Here is a 26,321-nt window from a genome sequence, read left to right as displayed (position 1 = left end):
TTGAAACAGAAGGGTGCTCCTCAAGAGTTTATAAGAGGGGAAATAAGGATTTCCTTTGGGACTCAGAATAGTCATGAAACACATAAGATGATTAGATGGGAGGCTTGTAAATCACTTTCTTATTAAATTGAAATTTGTTGGGCACCAAAAATGTGCTACATTCTTTTCTGAGAGTTTTACAGAAATGAATCCTCCAATTTTCACAACAAGTGTGTAAGAAAGATTTGATTGTTATCCCAGGTTTACAGTGTGGAAATTGAGGCACACAGAGGGTAAGTAATTTGGCCAAGGTAACAGAGCTAGTAAGTGGCAGAGCTGGGATTTAAATCCTGGCTATCTGGTTTCCAGGCTCCCAGGGATGGGCTTTGGGTGTTTACAGGTATCTGCATCCCTGGATCTCTGTACCTCTGCATCAGTTAGACCAGAAAGGACAGGGAAAGTGGAGTTATACAGGTGCTCACAGTCGTGTCTCAGCCACTGTCCATGGAATGTGCCCCGTGATTGGCATTAATTGTTTTCCAGGCAGTAGATCTGTTCTTATAACAGAAATTTAGTCCATTGAGTTAATCTAGAAACCCTTCCTGCTCTGCTTCTGTCCACGCTTGCCATGTGACTGCCTGCCCGAGATTGGGCCGTGGAGGAGAATCTGTACTCATGGTTGAACTCTGATATTTCAATCTGGTTTGTAGTTTCACATCTCCTGTTACATTAATAAATTAAATTTCTGGTTTTCTTGCATCAGTGTGTCATAAGTTTGCTTAATGTGAAACCAGTCCATGGGAGCCGAGGGGTGCTGACGGTATAATTTCTGAGCATGTGGCATTTCTACCCATGCAGAAATGGCTGGAGGATGTCCACCTTCCTCACTGATTTCTCCCAGCAGCAGGGTCCTCTCCCACCCCCGGATGTGAGGATGGGATCTCTCTGAGTAGGCCATTCAGAGGCCGAGTCCACCAATCAGATGAAGTACCTGGAAGTGGGTTTAATAGAAGAAAAGGGCTTCCAGGTAGTCCGATGGGCTGTTTGAGTCCGTTTGGTGAAAAGATGTCCACTGTCTGTGGTTGAGCTGCTTCTTTGCTGTTTAAAAGTCTGTATTACATGAAGGGATTTTAAAAAGCAGAAAGGTGTGATTTCAGGTGGTACATCCGCACCGGTGAGTAGTGCTGGATGACCGCCTGTGTGAGGAATAGACAGAGTCTTACAAACTTCATAAAACAGCTTTTAAAGCTCTTCCATCTGAGTGCACTTCGTATGGGGTCCAGTTCATGACTGGTCGCGCTGAGAGGGCACGTAACTGATGATGGCAGAAAGGACACGGAGGCATCAAAAAGGTCCCAGACATGTTCTCTGTTTAGAGGATGGGGCACAGAGTAACATATTTGAGCTGGTTTTTCATTGAACACTTTTGAGTATTTTCTAGGACTCCCCAATCCCCCATGGTTCCATGCAGCTGGGTGTCCCCTCAGTGCAGCTCTGTCAGCGCTTGCCCTGGGCTGACGCGGTGTCACGGGGAGCAGGACGGTCAGTGTCCCCGGCTCCTCCGAGCTCCGTCTCCTCATCCGCAGAGCCGGGTTTCTCATCCGTGTCTACTTAGTAGGATTGCTGAGAATCACACGTGATGGTTGTCAGGTGTGATTTGTGGTTGTCTCTGTGATTGGCGTATCGTCAATATTTGATAGAAACACTTGTTTTTTATTATAATTTTGGCTCCTAGATTGCAGTGGTTTTTAGTCTGCATTTATTTTTTTATATAAATTTATTCTTATTTTTAAGTAAGCACTTGTATTTATTTATTTTCATGAAGGTACAGGGGATTGAAGCCAGGAACATGTGCGTGCACAACAGGTGCTCTACAATGGAGTAATACCCACCCTCCTTGTCTGCACTTAAAAATAAATATTTCAATACACAAAATATTTCTTAAACACCATCATGGGTCCTATTTTCTGCATAGACAATTGAATACATATGCCATCTCAATAAGAATAAATGTCATAGGGACATACCTTTCTAAATCTGTTTACGTGTTTTAAAACGATCATAGCTAGTGAAAAACACGAGTCTTGGATCCACTACTTCTTAGGGTCTGCTTTGCCATCATGGGGAATTACATTCTACAGAGAAGGCTAATTGGATCTCATTGATATTTGGATGATTTTGCAATGTTCAAGGCTTTCAAAAGCTGACCGTTTTGTATTTTAAACTAACTACAAAGTTATCTTCTAGAAGTTGTAAGTCCTTAGCTTGTGAAGTGCCCAGTAATTCAGTTTGTATATGTCTGTGTCTCTGTGAACGTGTATGTGTGTGATTTCAGGAATGTAGCAATAAGTTCCATATAGCCTTCTGAAATCTTTCTCCTCCAGTTCAAGGTGTAGGTATATATTTACACAAATAAATTGATACTCTTTTGTGATTTGGCATATTGGTGGGAATAAGAGGTTCTCATAATTGTTTCAGAAGGGTTGGGGAGCATGAGCTTAGAAAATGGGAGGAGATAGAGGCAGGGAGGTTCTTTAAACTTTGTGCAAGATGAGAAACAGTAGCTTTTCTTTTTTCTTCTAAAGCAAACTGGCACTGAATTGTAACATACTAATACTCAGAATTGCTTTTCTGATCAGAGACAAGTGCCTCAGATTTTTCAAGGCAACATGAATGATGAAATGTGTTTTAGCAGTTATCTTTAAAAGTAGTTTTATTTTTCAAGTATAAGTCTATAGACTGTTCTTTTTTTCCAGCTGTACAAGAATTTCTCATTGATCCAGGTACGTGATCAATGTGTTTAGTTTCTTTGGGTTATTTATTTTTTTTAAGTGCTTGATTCATTCTGGTGTGAATGAATGTTTAAAATTTCTGGATTTTGATCTTTAAAACTTGCTGATTTATCAGAACTGCAAAAAACCTGATGTTTGTTCCTTGTATGGTGGGGCAACCTATTGATTTATGTTGTCTGTTATAGAGGGAAATTCTTCCTCTAGCCTGTAGATAATTAAGTGAATGGTTTGCAGTGTGCCTTAAAAATTATTTGAATGCATTGAGCATGTTTGTCCAGTGAATTTTGGATTGAGTCATAATAATGACTTTGCTTTGATTCTGTGGCTTTTGTCCTCTCCACAAGAATTTGAATTCTCTGTTGCATTTTGTATTCGTGTTCTTAACAGGGGAAGGAATTTTGCATTTTTTACAGAGGTGGGTTTTCCTATCCCCTCTGAATTCCTTCTGTAATTGATAGAGCGAAAATCTGTTATTGCAGTGCTTAATTATTTCATAAAAAATTTTTTGGCTTAATCAGAAACAATGACAAAGAATGATAATAAAAAATATGAAAACCTTCCTTCCTTTGAAGAATAGAAATGAGGTGGTCAGGCTCACGCATGCTTTGTACCTGACACACTTACTCTCATGTCATTGTGTATCATGAGTCGGAGATGGAGTTGCTTCAGGTTTATAGATTTTTGTTTTAACATTTGTGTTGAATTCATTCTCTAGGCATGATGATTCCTGTTGCCTTTGTGGAAAGTGTAGATGAAGGGAAACAAATGCTTTGTTTTGTTTTCAGGAGGCCTGAGATGCTGATGAGAAAAGAGTAGAGGGTGGGCTGAGGAAAATAGTGACAGACCCTCACCTCCAGGCTGAAATTGATGAACAAAGAAATCAATTAAGTGTATTGGTATTTGACTAATAGAAGTCAGACAGCCCAGACTGTCTAGTTATGCCCAAAGGAAAGTACTGAATTCACCTGCAGAATTAGGTGCTTTACCATGTAGAAGCAGCTTAGAGCAATCAGAAAAATCAGTCTTATGATGAGATATAAAAAGAATATAATATCTTTTATTTCTGAAACTTTTCTACATTAAGTTGTGTAGAGCTAAAATTAAGTTTCAAGCACCAGGAGTTAAGAGTTTAGGTGGTTCTGTGGGATCGTTATTCAGGGATGTGTCTAGACCCTGCTGGAGTGGCCGAAACTGGCAGGAAAAGATCCAGAGCCAGGATTTGTCATCCTAGGATGTCCTCCATAATGGTTCCATGTGGGAGCCCATGATTGAGTTAACAAGTTGTAACACATCCCAGCCGCCTGTCAACTTTAAGAAGAAAAAATGTGCTTATTAACTGCTTTAAAGCAAACACCTGTGCATCCTCACTCCTGTCTCCTTGCCATAAAAAGCAGAGACAATGCCTTGCTTGCATATTTGAGGTTATAGATAGCACACTGCTTATTGCAGAGCAATGACCCAGGCCCTCAGCTATAAACGCCAGGCCTGCGTGGTGTTAGATAGTCTATTATCCCCAAAACAGGGACCAGGCTGGTCTGGTGGTCTGCTTTGTAATGAACATGTCTAAAAAATGTATCTTGTTCCCCTCAGCCCATGATTTCCCTAAAGGTAAACTAAGCCTTAGTACTCATGGTGGAGTCTACAATCTCTGTCTCATCCCTTCTTTCCCCAAGTTCCTGCCTACTATCTCACAACTGTTATTGACTTTTTACTTTGATTATACACAATAAATATGGGAGCATTTGAGAGACTCGTGGATTTGGCTCCCTAATCCCTCTCGCTTTCTTTCCTTTTTCCGCAGTCTTGAGAAATTCATTCCGTGTCGGTAAGACTTCCGCCAGCCAGAACCCACAGTTCCAGGTGAGAAGGATGCAGGCTTTATCCCTCCTACCCGAGGGAGAGAGAGGAGATAATTGAGATATGCTCCCCTGTGGTCCCTTCCTGCCCCAGGGCCACTCCAGTTCACCTGCAGCCTTCTGGCCTCTGCTCACAGGGCCTCTGTCCCAGGATTGACCGCAGCCTTTTATTCCCTTGTCAACATTCCCTGTGCCTTTCAGAGGTTGCTCTCTTCTCTGCAATTCAACCCTGGCAGATGTGATGGTGGTCAGCGTGCTGATGGGCAGTTACTTGGGGACTCCCAGGAGCCATGCTGATTCTCCTGAGTCATTCGGGGTTACAGAGCTGTCAAGCACTGCAGGAAGCCCATTCACGTGAGTTCAACACAGCATTACATCACTTTCATTTTATTTTTGAATTTTCAGTGGAGAAATTATTTGTAGCACACTGTTCCAGATTTTAGGCCGCCTGCTTTCCTCACCACCATTTCCTTGTTGGCTCTGGTGCTTGTTTTAAGAACCAGGTTTCTTCTCTGGTCATTTGTAGCAGCTGGGCTTGCCGAATCCTTGATTTGCATTTGAAGCAGAATGCTTCTTCGTGATGTCAAACTGATTTTCCTTGTCATGTCTGAATATTTCTTGTACACTCAGCAACAGTTTCAAGTGAAATGCTCTTGTCCAATTTCGGTTAACTAATATTTGCTGATCTCCTGCTTTCATGCTGAGGGCAGTTTCTTCTTCCTGTAATAAATGTTAGCAATTTGCATTTACTATGGAAGGTACTAATCCGAGGTGCTTTTGTTCTTAACAGTTTTAATACAAATCACCCATTAAAATGTACAGCGGATTTTACTCTATGCCCAGAAATGTGCATCCCAGTCAATCTTAGAATATTTTCTTCCCCCCAACAGGAAACCCAGTACGCATAAGCAGACATTATCAACTTCCCCATCCTCCCCAAGCCCCAGGGAGCCACTCTTCTGTCTCTGTGGATTTGCCTGTGCTGAACATTTCATGCAAATCGAGTCACTTCATGTAAGTGGAACCGTCTATTTTGACTGACTTCTTTCACACTGAGTAACGTTTTCAATGTTTGTCCACGTTGTGGCCTGGGTCAGTACTCTATGCTTTGCTATTGCTGAATAATATTTCACTGTATGGCTGGGCCCCTTTGTTTACCCATTCATCACGTGATAGACATTTGGGTTGTTTCTGTTTTTTGGCTCTGAAAATTAATGGCGAAAAGTAATGGTGAATATTCCTGTAGGAGTTTTTATGTTAACATTTGTTTTCAGTTCTCTTACTTGTGTGCCCAGGAAGCAGAATTGCTGGATCATTCAGAAGCCAAATGTTCAACTCTCTGAGGACGTGCCAGGATGTTTTCCAAAGTGGTCACGCTGTGTTACATCCTCACCAGCAATGGCTGCGGGCTCCGCTTCCTCTGTGTCCTCATTAGTGCTTGTTAATCTTTTTTTTGATTTTAACCTATTGTAGTGAATCTGAAGCGGTTTCTCCTAGTTGTTTTGACTTGATTTCCTTTAGAGCTAATGTTATTGAACACCGTTTCATTGTGCTTATTGGCCATTTGTATATTTTCCTTGAAAAATATCTTTTCAGATTCTTTTTTCATTTTTTAATTGAGTTGCCTTTTTATTGTTGAGCTGTGGAATTTTTTTTTTGATACACAAATTCCTTATCAGATAAATGATTTGAAAAAATTTTCTCCTGAGTGTTGTTTTTTCACTTTCTGGATGGTGTCTTTTGAAGCAAAGTTTTAAAGTTTAATGAACTCCAATTTATCTCTGTTTTCATTTTTCCTTGTGCTTTTGGGGTAATATTTAATATCTGATGTATTTTATTAAAACTTGTATATATAAAATAACTTAATTCTTAGGACCGTTCTAGGAGATGGGTGCGGTTGTTGTCCCCAGTCTATGCATCGGAGACTGAGATGCAGAGAATTTGACTGACATATTAGTGTCAAAGCTACCCAGTGCTGTGGGAATTCAGACCCTCATGTTTTTCCCTAGCATCTGAGCTCAACACCACCATGCTCCAATCTTTCCAGGAAACGTTAATGAAACAATCTTTACTTTTTTGATCTCTTGTTAGATTTTTTTCTTATTGGGGACCTCAAATTCTCATTTTCTTTTCGGATATCAGTGTCGATTTATTTTAGGTCTCATGTAGGGAGAAGCATTGCTATCAGTTAACTTCTTTATTACTCACTCTCCAGTGATGATTGTTGCTAGTTGATCTAATCAAGTCATGCTTAAGTCTTTCCTGCTCATGACACTAACAGCAGAGTCATGACTTATAGAATGCTCAAAGAAGAAAGTACTTGATTGATTTTATTTTGCCAACAAATCAAACCAATCAAATAAAACCCTGGTGTTGACACAGACTATAAGCCCTCCAGAATAGGGTCACTGTCTTCATTGTGTTTCATTTGTTGGGTCACAGTGTCTGGATAGTGCCTTGCTGTCCAGCAGTTTTGTGAGGATACGGTGCTCGTGAATCATTGTAAGGACAGAATTTTGACAACAGACTGTGTTGTTCATTTCACGACGGGAAAGGTAATATAGAATTACTGTTCAGATCTGTTTTAAAATTAAGCTTTGAATTTTGAGAATAGTTCAAGAAGCCATACAAAGCTCTTTTTCACTAATTTTAGATCTATCTTAGACACATTATGTTTACATAGCAGAGTAACTTATCAAGTAGATTTGACAAAAGGAGTGTTATATTGATTATTTGTTTTAGTTGAAATATTCTACCAGGGATAAAGTCATAAGTGCCCATAAATGAACAAATATATTTGTATTTCTATGCAACATGGGAGCAGACTACATATGTTTCTATATAATATATATGACTGTGTGTTTTAATCTTTCTGTCAGTGTTTTAATAGTTTTTCAGCAATTTTGTAACTTTAGAATTCTTCTATGGAAATCACCCCCAATTCTAGTGCAGTTTGTACTGTGTATCCTGTCTTATGCATGGGATTCCACTGTCCCCTCAGTGAGGAATTTCCTCTCCTATTGTGTTAGGAGCAGAGTTAAAGGAACTGTGATTTCTAGGCCTTTGCTCTCCATGTGTTTGCAGTTGGCTCTCAGTCACGATTTTCCCTTTCCAGAGTTTTCATTGTTAAATTAGAATTTCTGAAAATAACTATTAATATGTTGCATTGGTCTCCCTAGAAACTTGACGTCTTTGTGCTTTTCAGTTTTCAATTTATGAAAAATGCAAATGCACTCTTGTTTTTAAGTTGTCCTTTTTCAATAGATATTTATCTCTTAATTGATAGAATAATTTTTTCCCAATGAATGAATCGGTGTGCATGTTTTAAAGGATAACTTACTTTTTATTTTTCTTATTGTAACAGTAATATTCATTGTAGAGAATTTAGTAAATAAGGATTAACACAGTAATAACTTCACAATGACCTCTAATCTCACCTGGAGATAGAGTTGTAAGGTTTGAAATTGAGAATTATAAGTCCTCTCAAATTTTTCTTTTTCAAGTACGTATTGGTTACTGAGATCCTCGAATTCCCATATGAATTGTAGCAGCAGATAGTCAGTTTCTGCAGAGGAGCCCGCTGGGATTGTGATCGAGACCACGTTGAATATACGGATCGCTCTGGGGAGCACTGCCATTCCAAGAGCACTTTCTTTTGATAGGGGAATGTGTGTGGAGTGTCTGTCCTGGTATTTAGGTCTTCTTTAACTTTTTTTTTTCAACAATGCTTTGAGTTTACAGAGTATTATTTTACTTTAATTATCTTTGCCTTTATATTGAGGACAAGTGTGCAAGGTACCGGGATCAGAAGTGTATTTGAGCCCCGCAACTTGCTGCCACCATGGACGCTGCACTCTTGCTTCACCCGCTGTACAATCTTGCACAGAATACGACCTCAGTAACTCTCTCTTGAATGAATGATTATATGATTGTTGGATGATGCTTGAGAGTCCTTGTGATGATTTTTTTCCCCAGCCTTTCCCCAGTTCTTAACTATGCCCTTTCTCTTCCTAAACTCCAGCCTGGGTTTCAGCCTGCCTGTGGCATTGATTTTCCTTGTCTGTGGACTCTTCCTTTCACTGGTTCCCGATAATGTTACATGTGGGCTGTGGAAACTTGCTAGATGTCAAGAAAGAGCTAATCCATTGTAGGCCAGTATTTTTAGAGTTTGTTATTGTTTTATTGATTGAAATTAAATGAGGCTGCCCCCTGAGCCCTCCCGTGAGCACTTTTGACCTTCCTACAGCTGATACTGCTCTAGTTGCTGCATGTGCCCTTTCCCCAGCCTTGATTTTGTAATTGAATAAGTCACCATCACTGGAGCCCTCTCTTGAAAAGATAAAGAGAACATTTGCTCCTTTTCCCTGTTTGGAGACTTCGATGAGATGAGATCCCAGATAAAGAATGGAGCCCCACCTCTTTCTGACCCCCGCTGTTTCCGTTCCTTTCTTCAGGGGAAAAGAGTACAATTCAACAGTATAAAGATTGATTGTGAGCTAATGAGCTAGACAAGACAACCGATCATTTATTAAATAACCTTTCATGATAGAAACAAATGTATTATACACACAAACAGCACACAAAGCACTGTAGTACCATGGTTACAATCGTGGGTCCGAGTTCGTGTCCTGCTCTGGAGAGACCAGTCCTGTGAGATGGAGAACTGGTAAGTCGGCTTAGCCTCTCCAGAACTGGTTTTCTGTCCTGCAGAGACGGGGCTCGCTAGGCGTCCCCCCCCCGTAGAGGTGCTGTGGGGTGTAAATGATGCGCATGGGCAGCCTGAGCACAGCTGCTCATTCCTCGTAAGTGCAGGGTAGCATAGCTTTTGCGGTGATGGCTTTATGACCGCCCCATGTAGACTGTCAGTGCTCTGAAGGGATGCCTTGTGGTTTGGAGATGGGATTCTCACTTCTGTAAATACCCAAGTGTAGTGTTATTGGGCCCTGCTGATTTCAGTCTATTCTTTAGAAAGTACATATTGTAGATATATTTTTCAAGCATGCGTGCTTTTTTTCTTTTACTATTTAAAGTTCTACCCTCTCATCTCTTGGTATTACTTTTCATGGAATCCAGGAAACAGTCCTAAGCTACCTGCCTCTTCACACTTTTCCGTGGTGGTTTCCTTCCCTGATTAGAAGAGGGTTTTGCATAGGAAATTTTATTTGTTCCCCTTTCCTTGGAGTCTCTCTCTCTGTCTGCCCATCTCTCACCTCTCAATCTGTCCATTTCTCAACCCACTGCTTCTTCTGACATGTTCCAAAACGCATTTCAGGTAGCTTACAGAAGAACAGATACCAAATAAACAGGTGAGAAAATGGGGCCCAGTTCAGACAGTGAGGCTAGGAGGCGAGCCTGTGTGAGGATTGCAGGCGTGAGACACATGTCTCTGCCATGTGACTTATAAGATCGACAGCAGCAGTGTGCTTCAAGCTCCCAGCAGACACAGGGAAGCAGGATTTGAGGGAGATGCTTACTGGCTGTGAAATAAATAAGTGACTTAGGAGAAGCCCAGCCTTTCCAGCTACTAAGGCTTAGGAGAATATTTTGAGTGTCTTCCAAAATCAGAGTATGGCATCTTTTCTTTTTTCAGAGTTCTATGTATAGTTGGTTACATTCTATACCTGGAAATTTCTCCAAAACTGCTTCCCACGTGAGTCCCATGGCTCGGGAATTGGGTGGTTCTGCTCATTGATGGGGGTTGGCCAGAAACAGAAAATGAGAGCCTCAAAGGGGCCTGGGATTTGTCAGTTATGTTTTGTCAGTGCTGTAGGGTTCAAGAAATGCTTTCACCGTTTCTCTCCATCTGAGGCGGCAGCGTAATCTCTTACCAGCATCAGGAGCTCAGGGCCACGGGATGGTGGGGGCTGACTGCACTGCCGTCAAGACAGCTGAGCTAGTCACTGCAGGTGTGGTTCTTTTACATACTGCATTTCATGTTCTTTACTAGAATGTTTCAACAGGGAGTTAATTAACTGAGTTAATTAACATTTAATAAATATGATCTTTGTTGAAAAGACAGTTATAGGCAGAATATAAGCTGTGAAGTCTTTAAAAACGGTTTCATTACTGAAATTTCATTTGGGGAGATACACGGTTTATCTTATATATGGCTCTCTTTTAAAGTAACAAAGAAACAAGACAGAAAAGGCAGAGGATGATTTCTGTTCTTCCTCTCGGCTTGCAGGTGCCCTCACCCCCAGTAGCATCAATCAAGACACCAGCACTGACACTGGCCGTGCTCAGAACTGCCTCAGCCCTGAAGACACTGCTGACAAATAGAAGGGGGCCACGCCCTGTTACAGCAGGTGCTCTCACTTTGTGGGTCCTTATGTAACTTCGTGGTGTTAATCAGGATCGCCCGTCCTACATTGTGTGATGCTGCTGCTTTGTCTCCTAGTTACTTGTTTCTCTAAGTATTCTTGTATTATTCTCCAATGCATAGTACTACACACCCAAAAATGCTTTTTTCAGATGAAAAAGAATGTGCATTTAAAATAATAACTCTGAAAAGGGGGGCAAAAGAGGCTATCCTTGTCCCGCTATTCAAAGATAATAATTAACACGTTAACGTATATTTTCATCAGTGTGGATCACCTCTGTCATAAAAAACCAGAGAGCACTCTGTGACTGTTTACTGTGTGGACACCTCCATTTTCCATTCGGCTTTTTATATGTTTTTCTACAATATTCTATCTCCTCTGGCATGATTTTTGATGACCAGTATAGCATTCTGTCTTGTGGAGGCATTGTCCATTTTACTTCGGACTTAAATAAACTTTTAAATTCCAAGTATACTTAACTGAAATACTGAAAAGAGAACTGTGGTGGTACAGGAAGGCCCTACCTCCCTTCCCCTTATTTCCAAAGAGTAAAAACTGTTGAAAATTTGATATATATGTTTCATGACCTTTATGCCTATGACATAGATATATACACACATATGAGAATTCCATGTATACGTGTGTGTATATATGCTTTATTTAAAAATGAGACCATACTATATGTTTTTCTGCAGCTCGCTTTAATCACTCAGGTGTATATCATAGACGTCCTCCCACTCCAGACTCACCCGGTCCTTTCAGATAGAGTGGAGGGGTCTCCTGATTTGCGGGTGTGGTCTCTTTCCCACGCACACCTTTGGTGAGAGAATGCTGTGGACAAGGCCCTGGACCACGGCGAAACGCTGGCTCCCTCATTGCTCGCAGCTCGTCGTGATTTACCACATCATTGTCTTGATGGTGGACAGTTAAATTTTCTCCATTTTCCACTGTCAGAAAGGATATTTGACTGGCATCCTTCTTGTACAGACATTCCTGTGATCTTTTATGAGTATTCCTTTAGTTAAGGCTTCTGGAAATTTAGTCCCTGGATGTGACATTTACATTCATCACAGACTCCATTCAAGTAACTCTAGAAATTCCTTCCATAGGGGAATGAAAAGATGCACAATTACTTATGTAACCAATTCTCTATTGCTGGATATGATTTCACTTCAGTTTTTCTTCCCACCATTGTAAACAGTGCTGTGTAAATGCCCTGATGGGTACATCTTTTTGGACTAAATTTGTTTTTTCCTAAAGGAAACGATTCCTAGAAGTGGTGTTGAGTCATTGTGTACGTACGTTTTTCAGAGTTTACATATCCATTGACATGTCGTCCTCTGAAAATGTCGCTCATGGTTTCTTCTCCCACAGATGGACACTAGATAGAATATCTTTTAAAAATATTTGCCAATATGATGAGCAAAAGTGCTTTTTCATTGTTTTAGTTTGCATTTGATGACCAGTGAGGTATTGAGCATTTTTCACTCATTAGCCATTTGACTTTTTTAAAATGAATGATTCCTTTTATCCTTTGCACACATTTAAGTGGGGGAGCTTCTTGTTGCTTTGTGACAGCCATTTGTATGTTATGAACATTAACTTCTTGTCTTCAACAACATGTATCACAGAGCTTTTTCTTGTCATTTCTTTCCTTTCATTTTGTTTAGGAGGATTTTTATTTTGGTAGTGTCTCAAAATATTCTTTTGATAATAAATGTATTCCTTATGTGTTTTATCTTTGAAATTATTCTTAAAAATAATTTCTTATACTGGAATAAATCTCCTCTGTAGGTTTTTTTTAATCTCTAAGATGGAGATGATAATAGTACTTGTTAATGTAAGGGTAAGTTGAGTTAATAAGAGCAAAGTGTTGTATTTGCTGTTATTAGTACTTTTTTATATTTACATCACTGTCTGTAAATTATCTTGTGGTCCTTATGAGAGGAATAGTATTTATTCTTTCTAGGTGATTGTCTGATTGTCTCAGGACAATTACTGAAGTCATACTTTTCTCTTTGATTTGAAATCCCACCTTTACAAAATACTTGTGTACACTAGAGTCTCTTTTTGAGCTCATGGTTCCCTTCTGTCAATCTGCCTTTCTTACTCCAGCACCATAACTTACATATTGTAAAAATTTATTTAATAATTGGCAGTCTGAATTTTTTTCATTCTTTTCTTCCATCCCAAATTTTCTTGTCTAGTATTATGATTTTATTATTCCTGAAGAATTCCAAAATATTTTGTTCAAGTTAAAAAAAATCAGATTGGAGTTGTCATGGGAGTTTTCAGTAAGTTTTGAATTATTCTGATGAGAACTTACATCTTTACAAAACTGCTTTCCTCCATGCAATTTGTTGATGTCTCTACATTCTCACCTCTTACTTTACCCCTCAGTACAGCCCTGAAGTTTCTCCATTTAGAACATGGGCATTATTTTTTAACTTATTCCAGATTATTGTTTATGTTTTTGTCAATTTTGTAAGTGAAAATTTTTTGCTATTATATTTTTAAATGCTTAAAACTGAAATTTAGAAAGGAAGATTCGGTTTGTAAATACTCACTTTGTATTTTGTCATTTAAAATTGTAAGTATTAAGTAGTTGTTCCAGAATCCTTTCTTTTTTGTTTTTAAAAATTTGTGTCGAAGATTCTCAAAATGTTCATAGCTAAGTAGTATAGGTGGGGAGACAGATGGAGAGAGGTAGTGTGGCTCATGTACAAACTGTGAGCAGTTTCATGGCTGCCTTTAGGCTGGAGAAACCACAGAAGAGCCCAGGTTAGACAAGGAATGGCTTTGTATGCACTTGAAAGCCAGCTTTCCTGCCTGTATGGTGAAGCCTGGTGGGCGTGGCAGGTAGATGATCAAGGTCTGATCAAGGTCATTTGCTGCACAGAGCGCTGTGTCTGTGAGAAATGGTGACCATTGCCATGGCAAATGCTTGGTGCCAGGAACAATGCAGGGGAGCTGGGGAGCCTGTGTTAAGGATTTTCCAGTCCTGGGAGTGGGAAGATCAGACTCTGCATTCAGATCTGAGTTTGAATTAATCCTCTTTAGTTTACTGGACCTCTGACTTTTGTCAAGTTATGCATCCTGTTTGAACTCCTGCTTTGTTGTCTCTCAAAACAGAAGAATTACAGCCTGCTGCTAGAGTGTTTGATCAGGGTAAATGATTTGTGTCTATAAGATGTCACGTACAGTCACAAGCTCAGTGAGCAATGAGCTGTCCCCTCTTCTCCTGCAAATCAGTGCTCGATAAGTCATCAGCAGAAAGCGAGTCCCTAATTTGTATGTGGTGCAAGGAAGAACAAAACTAACGTCTTGCCTTTCCCTGGCAGTATTCTTAGTTCTTTGCTTCATGTACCTCTTTCCTCCTTCACTCTCCCCTTTCACCTCCTCCACCAAGAGCCTGAGACTCTCTCAGAACAATAGATTCAAATTATTTAAATGTTGGCTCATTCCCATGAAATGACAGTGACTTAAAAAAACTGTACACATCCCAGAATTCATTGTATTTGATTTACACACACACACACGTGCACACACACACACACACACATCAGGCTACCTCCCATTTGCTGAGGGAGAAGGGCCACTTTTTCTGAGTTTTCATTTACTCAGCGTGAGAGCAGTCTCTTAAGCAGAATTTCACCTGGCTTCGTGCATGGTTTTTTAAATTGGATTTCTGCTTTTTGTCCATAAAAATATTCTCCTATTAGAAGACAGGAAGTGGAGACATAGATATTCTGCTGAGATATTGGTGTTATCATATTTGAGTTTTAATGGACATAAGGCGGCATAGAGTCATACATTATTATGGATGAGAATCCATGATGATGTAACTTAGACAAGAATCTGGGTCTCCTGCCATCGTGTCCACGCGGGTGAAGAGGCAACTGGGTGGGGGATGGCAGGGAACCTTCTTGCTTGAGTTCCAGGTTCTTGTTAGTTTTCATTGCTCAGCTGCCTTTAGTTTATGTCCATGAGGCCTCTCATGGGAAGGTCACTATGTCCTGAGAGACTGAGTTACTAATCAGCAGAAAGCTCTGGACCCACTCATATTTTCCAGAGTTTTTCTGCTGACCTGCTGACACTTTATATAAATGAGACCTAACAAACTACTGGATATAAAATCCTTATTGTTATCATTTGCCCTCGAGTTCCATAGGAATGGGGTGCTGTCTCAGGCTGTCTAAGGCTAGATCTGAACAAAGATAGGGTGATAGGCTCTGCTGCTGGACCCTCCCCAGTCAAATGGGATTTCCACCTTAGTTTTTAGAATCAGGCAGATGAGTTCAAATCTTGTCTTTACCAGTTATTAGCTTTGTGACCTTGGGGAAATAACTACTTTTTTGGTTCCAATTTTATTTATCTGTAAATAAGTTCAGTATTTATTTTAGGGTTTTTGTTTTAGAATTGAATGTGCTAATTCCCTAATTTATTCCTAAAATACTGATCACATGGTTCTATGCTGGTGCCTTAGTAGTTGATTGCTAAGGGACTCAACAGTGAGAATGGGGGTGGAGCCCCCTGGATCATACAGCTTATATTCCAGGATATGCTTGTAAAAGACAGGATTGCAGTGGATTTTTAGTAAATGTCCATTCCTTTCCTAATCCCCATTGATTGTGTATATATCTTTATACTAATATATGAACAATTTTTTTGCAGTTTAAATCTCTTTGTAGTATTTAAAGAATGTAGCTATAACAAAAATACGTGAAATAAAATGACTTGACTTTTATTTTCCTTTCAATAAGCAAAACAAAATAAAATAGAAAAGAAAAGAAAAAGTATTGAAGGAGTAGAAATAATTTTATTTCCGTGGAGTCAACTCCCTATGTTAGGTTTTTCCATTGTGTTGTTCAACATCATATAAAATTGACAGGTTGTGACTTCAGTGTTGATAGCTAGGTGAGTATAGTTTCTTTTTGTGGTTGTCTTTGATGAATTATTTGCACTAGATCATAAATGATGTGCATGTTACATATTGGAAATGAGGAAACATTGGAGACATACTACCTCCAATGCAGTCATTTTGTTACTGAGTCCAAACTCGTTCTGCTCGCCACATGACAGGCCAATAAACCGGGAGATGAGGTGTTGGAGCAAGGAATAGTGACTTCACTTGCAATGCTGGCAGACCCAGAAGACGGCAGACTGATGTCCTGGAGAACTATCTTCCCCAAGTAAGAATTCAGTCTCCTTTTATACTAAAAAGGGGCGGGGTTGTGGTTGGTTGTTGCATACTTCTTGCTTTATGAATTGTTTGTCCTTTGAATCCGCTGTTCTTGCAGCTGTCCATGTGGATCAAATCATGGTACCCCTGTAAAACCTCCAAAAAAACAAAGGTTATTCTCTATTATGCAACTTGCCATCTCTACAGAAGTGCAGATGAGCTAACATTTTTAAAGATCAGGGCCAGGAGAATAGGCTTTCCTGCAGATTTCAGGCTAAAGGCAACTTTCTTTTTCAAATGGTGCAGAGCTACCAAGTCTGAGCCTAGGAAACAGGGCAGAGGTTTAAACTCAAAGGAACAGATTTAACATAGGGTAAAAACTGTACATTTTATTACAATTCCGTTTCCAGCTTCATAGATAATATTAGTAAGAAATACGAGCAATTTTGTATTTTTGCTTCTTAATAACCGATAAGTGTACCAACTATATTTTGTGAGCAGGGATGCTGTGCAGGCATTGGGGTGACAGCAAACTCTTGTAGGGGGTGGCTGACCCTGCAACATCTCTGATGCCCCGTGAGTGTTGGTGAGGGTCCCCGTAGCCAGGGGCTCTCTTCAGGAACCAGCATATGGGCATTGACCTCTGGAGACCTCTTTTTCGGCTGCAGGAATTTTTTCAGATATTGAGATTGAAAAATCACTCCAGCTGGGAATAATTAGGGAAAAAAAAGAAAAGGAAAAGGGTTTGGAGTAGAGTAGAAGAGTAGTACTTAAGATCACGGAGCCTGAGTGCTTGGCAGCGGGGCCTCGGGAGAGAGGGGAGCAGGGGTGGGGAGGGGCCTGGCTCCGGAACCAGCTCCTGTAATTGTCCCTGCACGCAAGCCACATAGCTTTAAATTGGCCTGGGCCACCTCTCTGGGCTGGATATCACCCTGGGCAGAACCGTGGTATCTGTAAAGTAAAATGACTTCACAACTATTGCACAGAGCTGCAGGTGTAAGAGAGCCTAAGCCTGTCTCAGAGTGCAGGGGACAAGCGGAAAGGAATGGCAAAATTTCCACTGACAATTGAAATTTTGTTAAATAGCCTGCTACAGTTGTTTGCATCACTTGAATGAATGCAGGCATATTTCTGTGGGCATTTATAGGTTCACTGAACCCCACCAGCCCCTCTTGCCCCCATCGGAGATGGGCTTTCTCAAGCACAGTGCCCCTCCTGCTTGGGTGGAAAACGCTGCTGGTCCTTGCCTGGGGCCGGGCTGCTGCAGGGCACTGAATCCCCGAGGCACGGCCTGTGAGACACGACAGGAACATCTCTGCTCTTGACTGGGTGCCTCCGTTTCCCCTGCAATGTAAAAATGCCGGTGACTGAGTTAGAAGCATGCTTCCAAGCTGTCCATGTCCTTGGCATCCAGAAGCGGAGCCTGGAAGCTTTCGAATTTATCCAGAATGCGGTTTACATTCACCTTCAGCAGGTGAGTGTATGTCCTTACACAAGTGGAGGAATTACTGCAGTTTTCCTGGAACTTTCTCACTACAAGTCCATTTGATTTTTCTGTGCTAGGATTCAGTATGGCCTGCTAAAAACTCTGGAGTGAGATCTTGAAACCCTGATGAAGAGCATTATTTATTTCATTTCTCTATATGATACTCTTTTACTTTTAAAATTCAGAATTTTTGGTTGTTTCAAAAATTTTTTGGGGGGTTGGAGAATCATGTTTGCTCTTACCATCTTTGCAACCTGTTGCTTTGTGCCTCTCACCTGTCTTCTGTCACTTGTGAGGCGGTTCCATTTGTGACCCTGTCCGGGTTGTTCATGTTATAAAACATAAAGCCTGTAAAAGTACATTCCCTTTTCCTCCGAAGACATTCCACAAATGCTCCTTTAACCTGGGTGTGGTTTTAAGAAGACAGAATCTTTAGAACATGTCCTTGCAGGTTGCTAGTGCAAAATCCCAAAATCAATAGTCTAGCTCAACATCTAAAATCTTTCTAATTTACCTTGGAATTGTATGGATAATTGAAGCAGTTTGCTAAGAACTCAGACCAGGTTTAGAATACAGGCTGGTGTAGCTCAGCAGGTCCTCCCAAGCTGATGCTCTGCCAGAGGGCGGGGCCGAGGGGAGAGGGCGGGTCCTGCCCTCCCTGAGGTGACAATTTCATGGCAAAGACTTTCACCTGGTGAAGAACTTGGAGTTTCTTCTAAGAAGAGTGGGTCTGAAAAGAGTCCAAAAAGCGCGGGAGTGACAAAGTCCCATTTGTCTCAAGTAGGGGAGAGTGGCTGTGGGGCCACTTAGGAGACTCATGTGTCCAGATGGGCAGTGTTGGTGGCTTCCACTTGAGCGGTGGGACGGTCAGTGTTTAAAAGCGAACATATTGAAGGCATGTTTAGATGGTAAAAAGGAAAGGATGAAGGCTGTCTGTGAATGTAGGATGGAGTAAGGCCCAGGTTTCTGGGTGGATTAATGAGGTAAATGATGGTCCTTCTGTGCTCTGAGGAGGGAAAGCTGCAGAGGGAGTTCTGCGGAAATCTGATGAGTTCAGCTGTGGGTAAAGTGAAAGGTTGTTAGATGTGTGGTCTGGGAGCTCAGGTGAGAGCCAGTAGTGAGTAGGGGGAGGTGAGAGGGACTTTCAAATAATTTTGTATTGTGAACATACAAATAAGTATGAGTAATGACACATTTAACACCTCTATATTCTGGATTTAAAGCCCAGTAACATTTTGCTATACTGACTGCAGAGGTTCTTAATATTTTTTAATAGAAATAAGTAGAAACAAAATAGTGGAGTTAGTGAGCATCTTAGAGTAGATGTGTGTCCTTGTATGTATTTTTATACCTCATCTGTTTATAACCATAATCTACAAAAAGTTATCTTGCTTAGCATAAGTGTTAAACACAGGGACGTGACACACATTGTTGGGGGTTGAAGCTGATCTTCTCGGGCAAATTATGGACCCTCTCTTTTCCTTAGTTGCATCGTCTGTGACTGCCCCAGGGCCCCTCATCACAGCTGATTTCCTAGAGTAGATGTTGGGAGGGAGGCTGCTGAAGGGAGTAAGAGGTGGCAACTGCTAGGGATATTGAAGAGAGACAAAAACAGATTAAAGCCGATAAACTGAGTACAAATACCCTCTAAATAGAAGGAATCCCGCAGTGTTTTGAGCCGCTTATCATAAGGGAAAGAAAATCACGTGGATCCAAAGCTCTTGAGCATATGAATATTGTGGGTGGGAGGGTGTCATTATAAAAGTGTTGAGAAAAGGCCTCTTTGTTTTCCTTGACATTACCAGTAAGGATGGGGAGCAGAAGCGAAACCCTCTGCTTCACAGTTGAAGGTGCTGTTTTGTGTGAAACTGACCAAAGTTTGGAAACCAGTCATCAGCGATGCTGGCAAATGAAGAGGCTTCTGGATTGGGTGGGGCACTTGCTGTGACTTCCAGGTGACCTGCTGGCTGGGGACTGTGTGGCGGGCAGTAGTTTTGCAGGGTAGCCCGGGCATAATCCCTGGCTCTGATGCTGCTGGTCTGATTAACAGACCTGGGCGCACACTGTCCTAATGGGGCAGCTCGGGATGTGGCCCTGCCGTGCTGAGAGCGAGAAGAGGGCTCCCCTGAGGAGGTGTCCCTGCGGAGAGTGGAAATGTACTCCTGCAGGGGAGGAGGAGCCTCTGAGCAGCGGGCCGGATGCACAGGCAAGACCAGCATGAGCACTGATGTTTCCGGGAGCCGGAAGTCATACAGTGGCCCAAACGGCCTTGTTCCTGAGAGACTGGAGGGAATAGATGCTGAAAAGGCAGGCTAGGGTCAGACCCTGTGGTGGGTTATGAGTGACAGGAGAGGATTGTTCAGGCAGGCATGAGACAACCCTGTGGGCGTCCCAGCTGGGGCGTCACGCCGAAGGGAAGAGCAGAGTTATAGACTTTGCCACTTATTAGCTGTGTGACTTTAAGCAATATCACCCCACCTCTCTCTATATATATCTTCATCTGTAAAGTGACACAGTGACAAGGTCGTGCCATCAGAAGTATTAGCTTAGCTCTGATCCTCTTTGTCGACTCCTGTCTGTGCTTCCCTGCAAGGTTCTGCAATGGTTGCTTTTACTCTGAGACGGGAGGGCGTAGAGGGACACTGTAATACCCGAGGGCAGGAAGGGGTTGCTTTAAAAGCAGACATGTAACAGCCTGCAGCTGCAGACCTGCAGGCAGTTTGGTTGACGGTCCTTGAGAGGACTTTGGAGGCCTTAGCGTCGTCTTAAGTCTTGTTTCCCCTTGGGGACCGGATTTGCCTTTGGGGATTGATGTTGAAGATTTGAGCTTCTGCAAAGCTGTTTTCAGAGATGGGTATATACGTAAAATATCATATAAAATAAAATGATTTATTTAACGAGTGCGAATTTGTAGCTGTTAGGAACAGCTCTGTTGGCCTGGTCTCCACGGGGGACACCAAGGGTCAGCAGAGCGTGCAGGAGGGCAGGCAGCCTGCAGTGCTTCTGCGGGGTGTTCTCCCCAGCAGGGCGCTCTGCTGAGTTGAGTCTTCTACGAGTTTTGTTGCCAGAGGAGCAGACAGCAAATTAATGAGTTCTAGAGGGATTGTATAATGACAGGAAGAAATAGGAACCCGGAGATTTTCCGGACTAAAACACGCTTTGGTTCCTGATTCAGTGTGTTCCATTACAGAATTGATGAGTTGTGTCTATTCTGGAACGTCATTGAAATAAACGTTCAGCCTATATGTTAAGGGCTTTGTTTTATTTGGCTGGAGGACTCGAGCCGGGATGACAGCCTCTCAGATCACTCTGAGGGACTGCTCCCAAGAGGTAGGGGAGGAGCTAGGATATATAGAAGCTTACAACAAAGACCAGGTAATTGGAACAATAAAACATTGCTTGTTATCTAAAGAAAACCAGATATCTCAAGTTCAAGTATTTACTGCTTTTCTATGTATGGTGAGAAGCAAACATTTGGGTCATTGAATTCATTCCTTTGGCAATCCCCTGGCTATCTAGGGCCAGTATCCTGTCCTTTCTTACTCTGAGTCTGCTCAGAGGGCACCACTGTGAGTGGCTGAGAGGCCGGGCTGTAGGCATGTACTCGCTGGGGGTTGGCAGCAGCCGCTGATGACTCGGATTCAGCATTCTTTGTTTACTGTCATGGTTGCAGTATTTTCATGCACATTGTAGTATTTTCATTCACAGTGCTCCCACTTGGTCCTAAATTCGACCAACATTTTGAGAGAAATTTCATGACCAATTTTGTCCCACGGTGCTAGGATGGCTCATTCCTAGTTCAGGTGAAGAATCTTCTGAGTTGCCATTCAAGGTGTTAGTTTTTTTTGTCAGGCCCTGTTGATACTAAAAGTTCTCTGGATCACCTGTCTTACTAGTCTATTATGATACAGAAAGTGTTTACCCATCTTTGCTCATTCCCATACCTAGAATCACACTATTATATTTATTTTATTCAGGGTTATAAATTTTATCTGTTTCTTCAAGATGTTTAGCCATCATCAATCTTGTGGGCCTAGTTACACATTGGGAATTGTAACAGACAACAATTTTATAAAATAGACAGGATATAAGTAATACAGCTAGTAACGTTAATAAAGTCACGAGTAAGAATTTAATAGTCGAGAAGTTGTATTTTTGGGTTAAAATTTTGCTTGTGTTTCTGAGTTTGATCCTATGAGAAAGTTCATATTTATGGTCAGGGTCAGAGCAGGTATTAATTGGCCAGTTGAAATCTCCCACCTTGTAAGATCAACAGTGGCCTAAACAGAACTATAAATTCTTTTTAGAATAACGTTTCTGAGGGCTATCTAGTTAGAGCCTTGGAGTAGGGAAACCCACCAAGGTAACACAGAAGTACTAGACATAGGTAATTTATCATAAACTTAACAAGTGGAGTAGTTCATAATCAAAGGTTGGAGAAATTATCAAAGTAATTGGTATACAGTCCTGGTCCGGTGTCTTGGGTCAGCTGTCTAGCTCAGATGTCGTCTTCTTCTCATCCTGGTCTGGTAGCTTTTTCTCCATTTGGGCATTGTTTTCAGGGGAGCAGCACTCGATAGGCCAGTGCAGTGCAGGGGATGTTTCAGATAGGAAATGAATCCGAGACTCCGTTTCCTTCAGCTTTGGTGTGTATGGTCTGGTAAAGAGTACCTGAAAAAGGGTCCTTCCATTCAGGTTGGAGACAGTTCTTTAAGTCATGCCTGTTGCAGTATGTATAATCCCCTGGCTGCAGGTCATGGGGCATTGGAACTTTACCCAAGGATAGATTTCTGAGCTTCAGAAACAAACCTAGAGTATCCTTTTCATAATTCAATTAAACCGTACAGTAATGTGACATAACAGCAAGGAATGATCTGGGAAGTGTCTTAGTAAATATGGACCTCAATTAACAAAACTAGAATTTAATATCCACTAAAATATAATTTATTTTCTCTCTTAAGTTACCCTCAGTTTTCTCAAATATAGCCAAATCAAGATTAATTTTTTACAACTTAAGTCTGATTATTTGATCATATAGGCTTTTTTAAATTGGCTGTGTTGGAAGTTTTAATACGGAGTCTCAGGGTAGAATGTTAAGGTTTGCTAAGGCCAAGAAAGCCACGTCAAGGCTTTTCATGGGTTTCTGCCTTACAGATTTAGGTAAATTCTTTTCTCTTTAAAATCCTTAAAATATCTTTATACTCCTATATCTGTTAGGAGATGATCTCCCTAATTTGTTTGATAGAGCCACTGGGGACCTAAGTGTTTTTAGTCTCTTGAGGGATCAGATAGAGAGAAAAGATAAGTGTTCCAAGTGTGATTACATAGGTATAATTTATCAAATTGCTGTGAACCATAACTAGCTTAAGGAGAAGAGATTCTTTACGTCTGGGAAACAGGTTAAAAGCCAGTAGTATTTCAAACAATATCAAAAATTATAACCATATTCAGCAGGTTAATCAGTCCCATGTAACTAATTCTTTTAATGAGAGTTTTCATTAGAACTTTAAAATTTCTTACCCAGTTTAGTTCAGTGCTGTAGTTTGAAATTTATTAGAAATCAGTAAATCTCCTTGAAGAGAAAGCATTTTGCAAAACCATCAGAAGAAAACAATTAACTGTCTATAAATGACAAAAGATTTAAAAGCATGGTTAAACACCGTTACACTATAATCAATAAAGAAACCTGTTCACTATACCCATAATTATCACTGGTAACATTTCAGATATGCCAGAATTTTAGGGAGTCCATGTAATTTCTACAATACCTATATTAATAATATTTCTCATTCAATATAACCTTAGAAGTTTTATGATTCATTTGACAATTCCATGTTATTTAAAATGCCAAATGAAACTTTATAGTTAAAAATCTCTCTTTGGGATGTTTCAGGGGCCTTCTGTAGCATCCCAAACTTAACTGGAGATTAAAAGAATTTTAATTAATTAAATTAATTTTTATTTAATTAATTAGAATTTTATATTTGGGGAGCTTTTTGAAAGATTTCAGAACACTTGATCAGATAAACATATAGATCACTGTAAAGTAGTACTAATTCATTAACAAGAAAATATGTCAAATGTAAAGGCAGAACAGATCAGCTAAGTGGTATAAGAAGTTTTACAATCTGTTACTGAAGGTGGATTAATATTTTAAGAAAATTTTTTCCTCTTAACAGAGAGAAAACCAAATCTAATCTTGTTCCAGCTAACTTCTAAGATTCATTTACGTTGCCCAATTTGTTTCTAAACTTAGCCAATTCTGACCATGTACAAAACTCTTCCCTCAGGGTTCCTTTTCCACAAGCCTTCCACAGCTTTCTATACTTATATTAGTGTGTCCCTTATTTTGTCTTCCATTCAGAGGTAACCAGCTTCAGGAGAAAGTCACTATTTTTCATTAACAAAGTATTATTCCATTCTTACATCTTCCTTTACGCATTTATATTACTTTCCTAGGATACTGAGATCATTCCCTTACTAATAGAGACTATTTCAGTGTGGCACCAACCATTTATTAATATTTCTATATACCTTTAGTTTCACTGTAAGAGGAAGTCAAATGTTAAGTAATTCGTATTTCAATGTTATTTTATCTGAAAATGGCATAGCTATTTAATAAAATCTTGTCATTTAACTTAATTTAGCACACCACTAGAATTTAAAGATACCAAACACTTAGAGATTATCTTAAACATACATTTTAAAAATATATTTTAAATATTTACCCAAAGCTCTCATCTCATTTGCATTTAATTTACTTAAAATTTTACCACAGCACATTACTGTTATTTTTTTTGACAAATCTGCAACAGATATAACAGGATCTTATTTGACTTTCATTAAACCTAGGTACAGTAAAGGTATTATACATAATATTGATGACTTTAAAGATGCCTATATTAATTAGAACATACTTAAACTAAACAATATCAAATATTACCTTAATATTGAATATTTTTCAATTCACATGACACTGAATGTCAATTTGTTAAGTTTTTATTTTAAAAATACTTAATTTTTAAGCTCTTATATTTTTACATCAATTAAGCAGAGCTCTTTGACTTCGAAATTTTTTTTTTTTAGCAGTAGAAATATCTCACTTCTATAATCTGTATGCAGGCTTATAAACAGACAAAAGCTAGAGATCTCATAGCTTCACTTTAAAACTTACTTATATTTATAATAATAGTTGGAGTAAGCTGAATTTGCTTGCTCAAATCACTAAGGCTTACTATTTATGAAACAGATAATTAAGATTTCCTCACAAAGTCTGAAGGACCCGTCAGAGTTCTGAGTTCTAAAATGCCAAAAATTTCATGGCCTCAAGTTTTATTTCGTTGAGCTAATTAGGCTCAGTCCTAGGTCACTGTTTGTTGTATTTATATTTCTGATCTGCAAGACAAAGACACTCTCTTCCAGGTCCCCAGATAACTGCTCTGTCACCCAGACCCAATTTTATCTCCTTAATTGGCATTTTTGTATCAGTGAGAAGAGCTGTAAACAAAGAATTCCATGTTTTAAAACTAAGGTTTTCTTTATTTTGTCTTCCAAAGCTTGCATAAGACATTTATTAAGGTCTCTTTTCCTTGAGTTGTAAGTTAAACCCAGGGTAAACCTATATTTTTTTTTTTAGCTACTCAAATTACTTTTTAGATTTACGTTATATTGGACGTCTCAAGTAACTATATTGGTTTCCTTTAATTTGTTCAATTAATATTTTCAGAGGGACAGACATGTGCCCAGCCTTATAATACCAAGAAGGAGAAGCGTTTTTCCACTGAAACATATCTATCCCACAACATAAGCAAAAGGTTTATATAAAGACCATCTAAATATACAAATTTCACAAACTTTTATCTCAATTTTATTAAATCTTATACCTTTAATTTTTATATTTATTAAGTTTAATCAATAATTCTTATTTCTAGAAGGAGTGACAGAAACCTTTTTTTTTTGTGGGTGTACATTGTATATAATTTTATAGAAGTCTCTAGGATGCCCAAGTTTCAGCCAAAGAGCATAGGCCCTTCTCGATTTTTAATTTCATTAATTGGTCTGTTGTCCCAATCCTTGATGAAGTATTTCAGTCTACATATAAATATATTTTAAACTGTGGTAAATAAAACGGACTTGTTTGAACTATAATGTTGGGGGGGAGTAGGTGAACTCTTTGGCCCTTTTTTTTTAACTTTACGTAGTGTAGTATCAAAACCCTGTATGTAAATCCAAAAATGTCCATTTTATTTATCTCATTCAAAATAACCATATAAAAATATTTATCCTTTTGGGATAAGCCACTTATCTGTTTTTTTGACATTTTTACAATCCTTTTTCCAGTTATTCAACCTAATTAACATTAACTATACTAAGTTTTTATTAGCATCTCTAGAAACATTTATCAGAAAGGAAAAACAAAAATGTAGCTTTTCAAACCAGTTATATTTTTATATCTGAGTTCTTAGGTTAACCATTAGATATATTTTTCTGCATTTAAACTTTATTTTAATAGGTACCAATAAAACAGCCGTTTATAATGAGATCTCTTTAAACTTTCACCAATTAAAAAGTTTTTCCAAATTAAAAAATCCATCATATGGCCATCAATTTATATATATATAAATATATAAATATATATATATATATATATATATATATATATATATATATATATATATATAGTGATTTTAAACCAATAAGATGAAG

General features: G+C 39.6%; 1 protein-coding gene and 1 long non-coding RNA gene across 2 annotated transcripts in view; both read left to right on the top strand.

The window, feature by feature from the left end:
* LOC140694719 (uncharacterized) overlaps positions 1-11,889 on the top strand; it is a 31,753-nt gene extending 19,864 nt beyond the window's left edge. The window contains exons 4-11 of the mRNA XM_072957830.1: positions 2,736-2,762; positions 4,573-4,631; positions 5,518-5,641; positions 7,070-7,182; positions 10,218-10,277; positions 10,376-10,533; positions 10,812-10,932; positions 11,643-11,889. Coding sequence (XP_072813931.1) covers positions 2,736-2,762; positions 4,573-4,631; positions 5,518-5,535 — 104 coding nt within the window. The 3' untranslated portion in view covers positions 5,536-5,641; positions 7,070-7,182; positions 10,218-10,277; ... (1 more) ...; positions 10,812-10,932; positions 11,643-11,889. The remainder of the gene's footprint in view (positions 1-2,735; positions 2,763-4,572; positions 4,632-5,517; positions 5,642-7,069; positions 7,183-10,217; positions 10,278-10,375; positions 10,534-10,811; positions 10,933-11,642) is intronic.
* Positions 11,890-17,479: 5,590 nt separating this feature from the next.
* On the top strand, positions 17,480-19,763 carry LOC140694760 (uncharacterized). Its single transcript, XR_012070381.1, has 3 exons — positions 17,480-17,603; positions 19,421-19,570; positions 19,666-19,763. It is a non-coding gene; the product is annotated as an uncharacterized lncRNA (long non-coding RNA).
* Positions 19,764-26,321: the final 6,558 nt, after the last annotated feature.

Source organism: Vicugna pacos, unplaced genomic scaffold, assembly GCF_048564905.1.
Source record: "Vicugna pacos unplaced genomic scaffold, VicPac4 scaffold_103, whole genome shotgun sequence".
NCBI classification, from domain to species: Eukaryota; Metazoa; Chordata; class Mammalia; order Artiodactyla; family Camelidae; genus Vicugna; species Vicugna pacos.
Note: the sequence above shows the minus strand (reverse complement) of the source record. Positions and strands in the feature narration are given on the sequence as shown.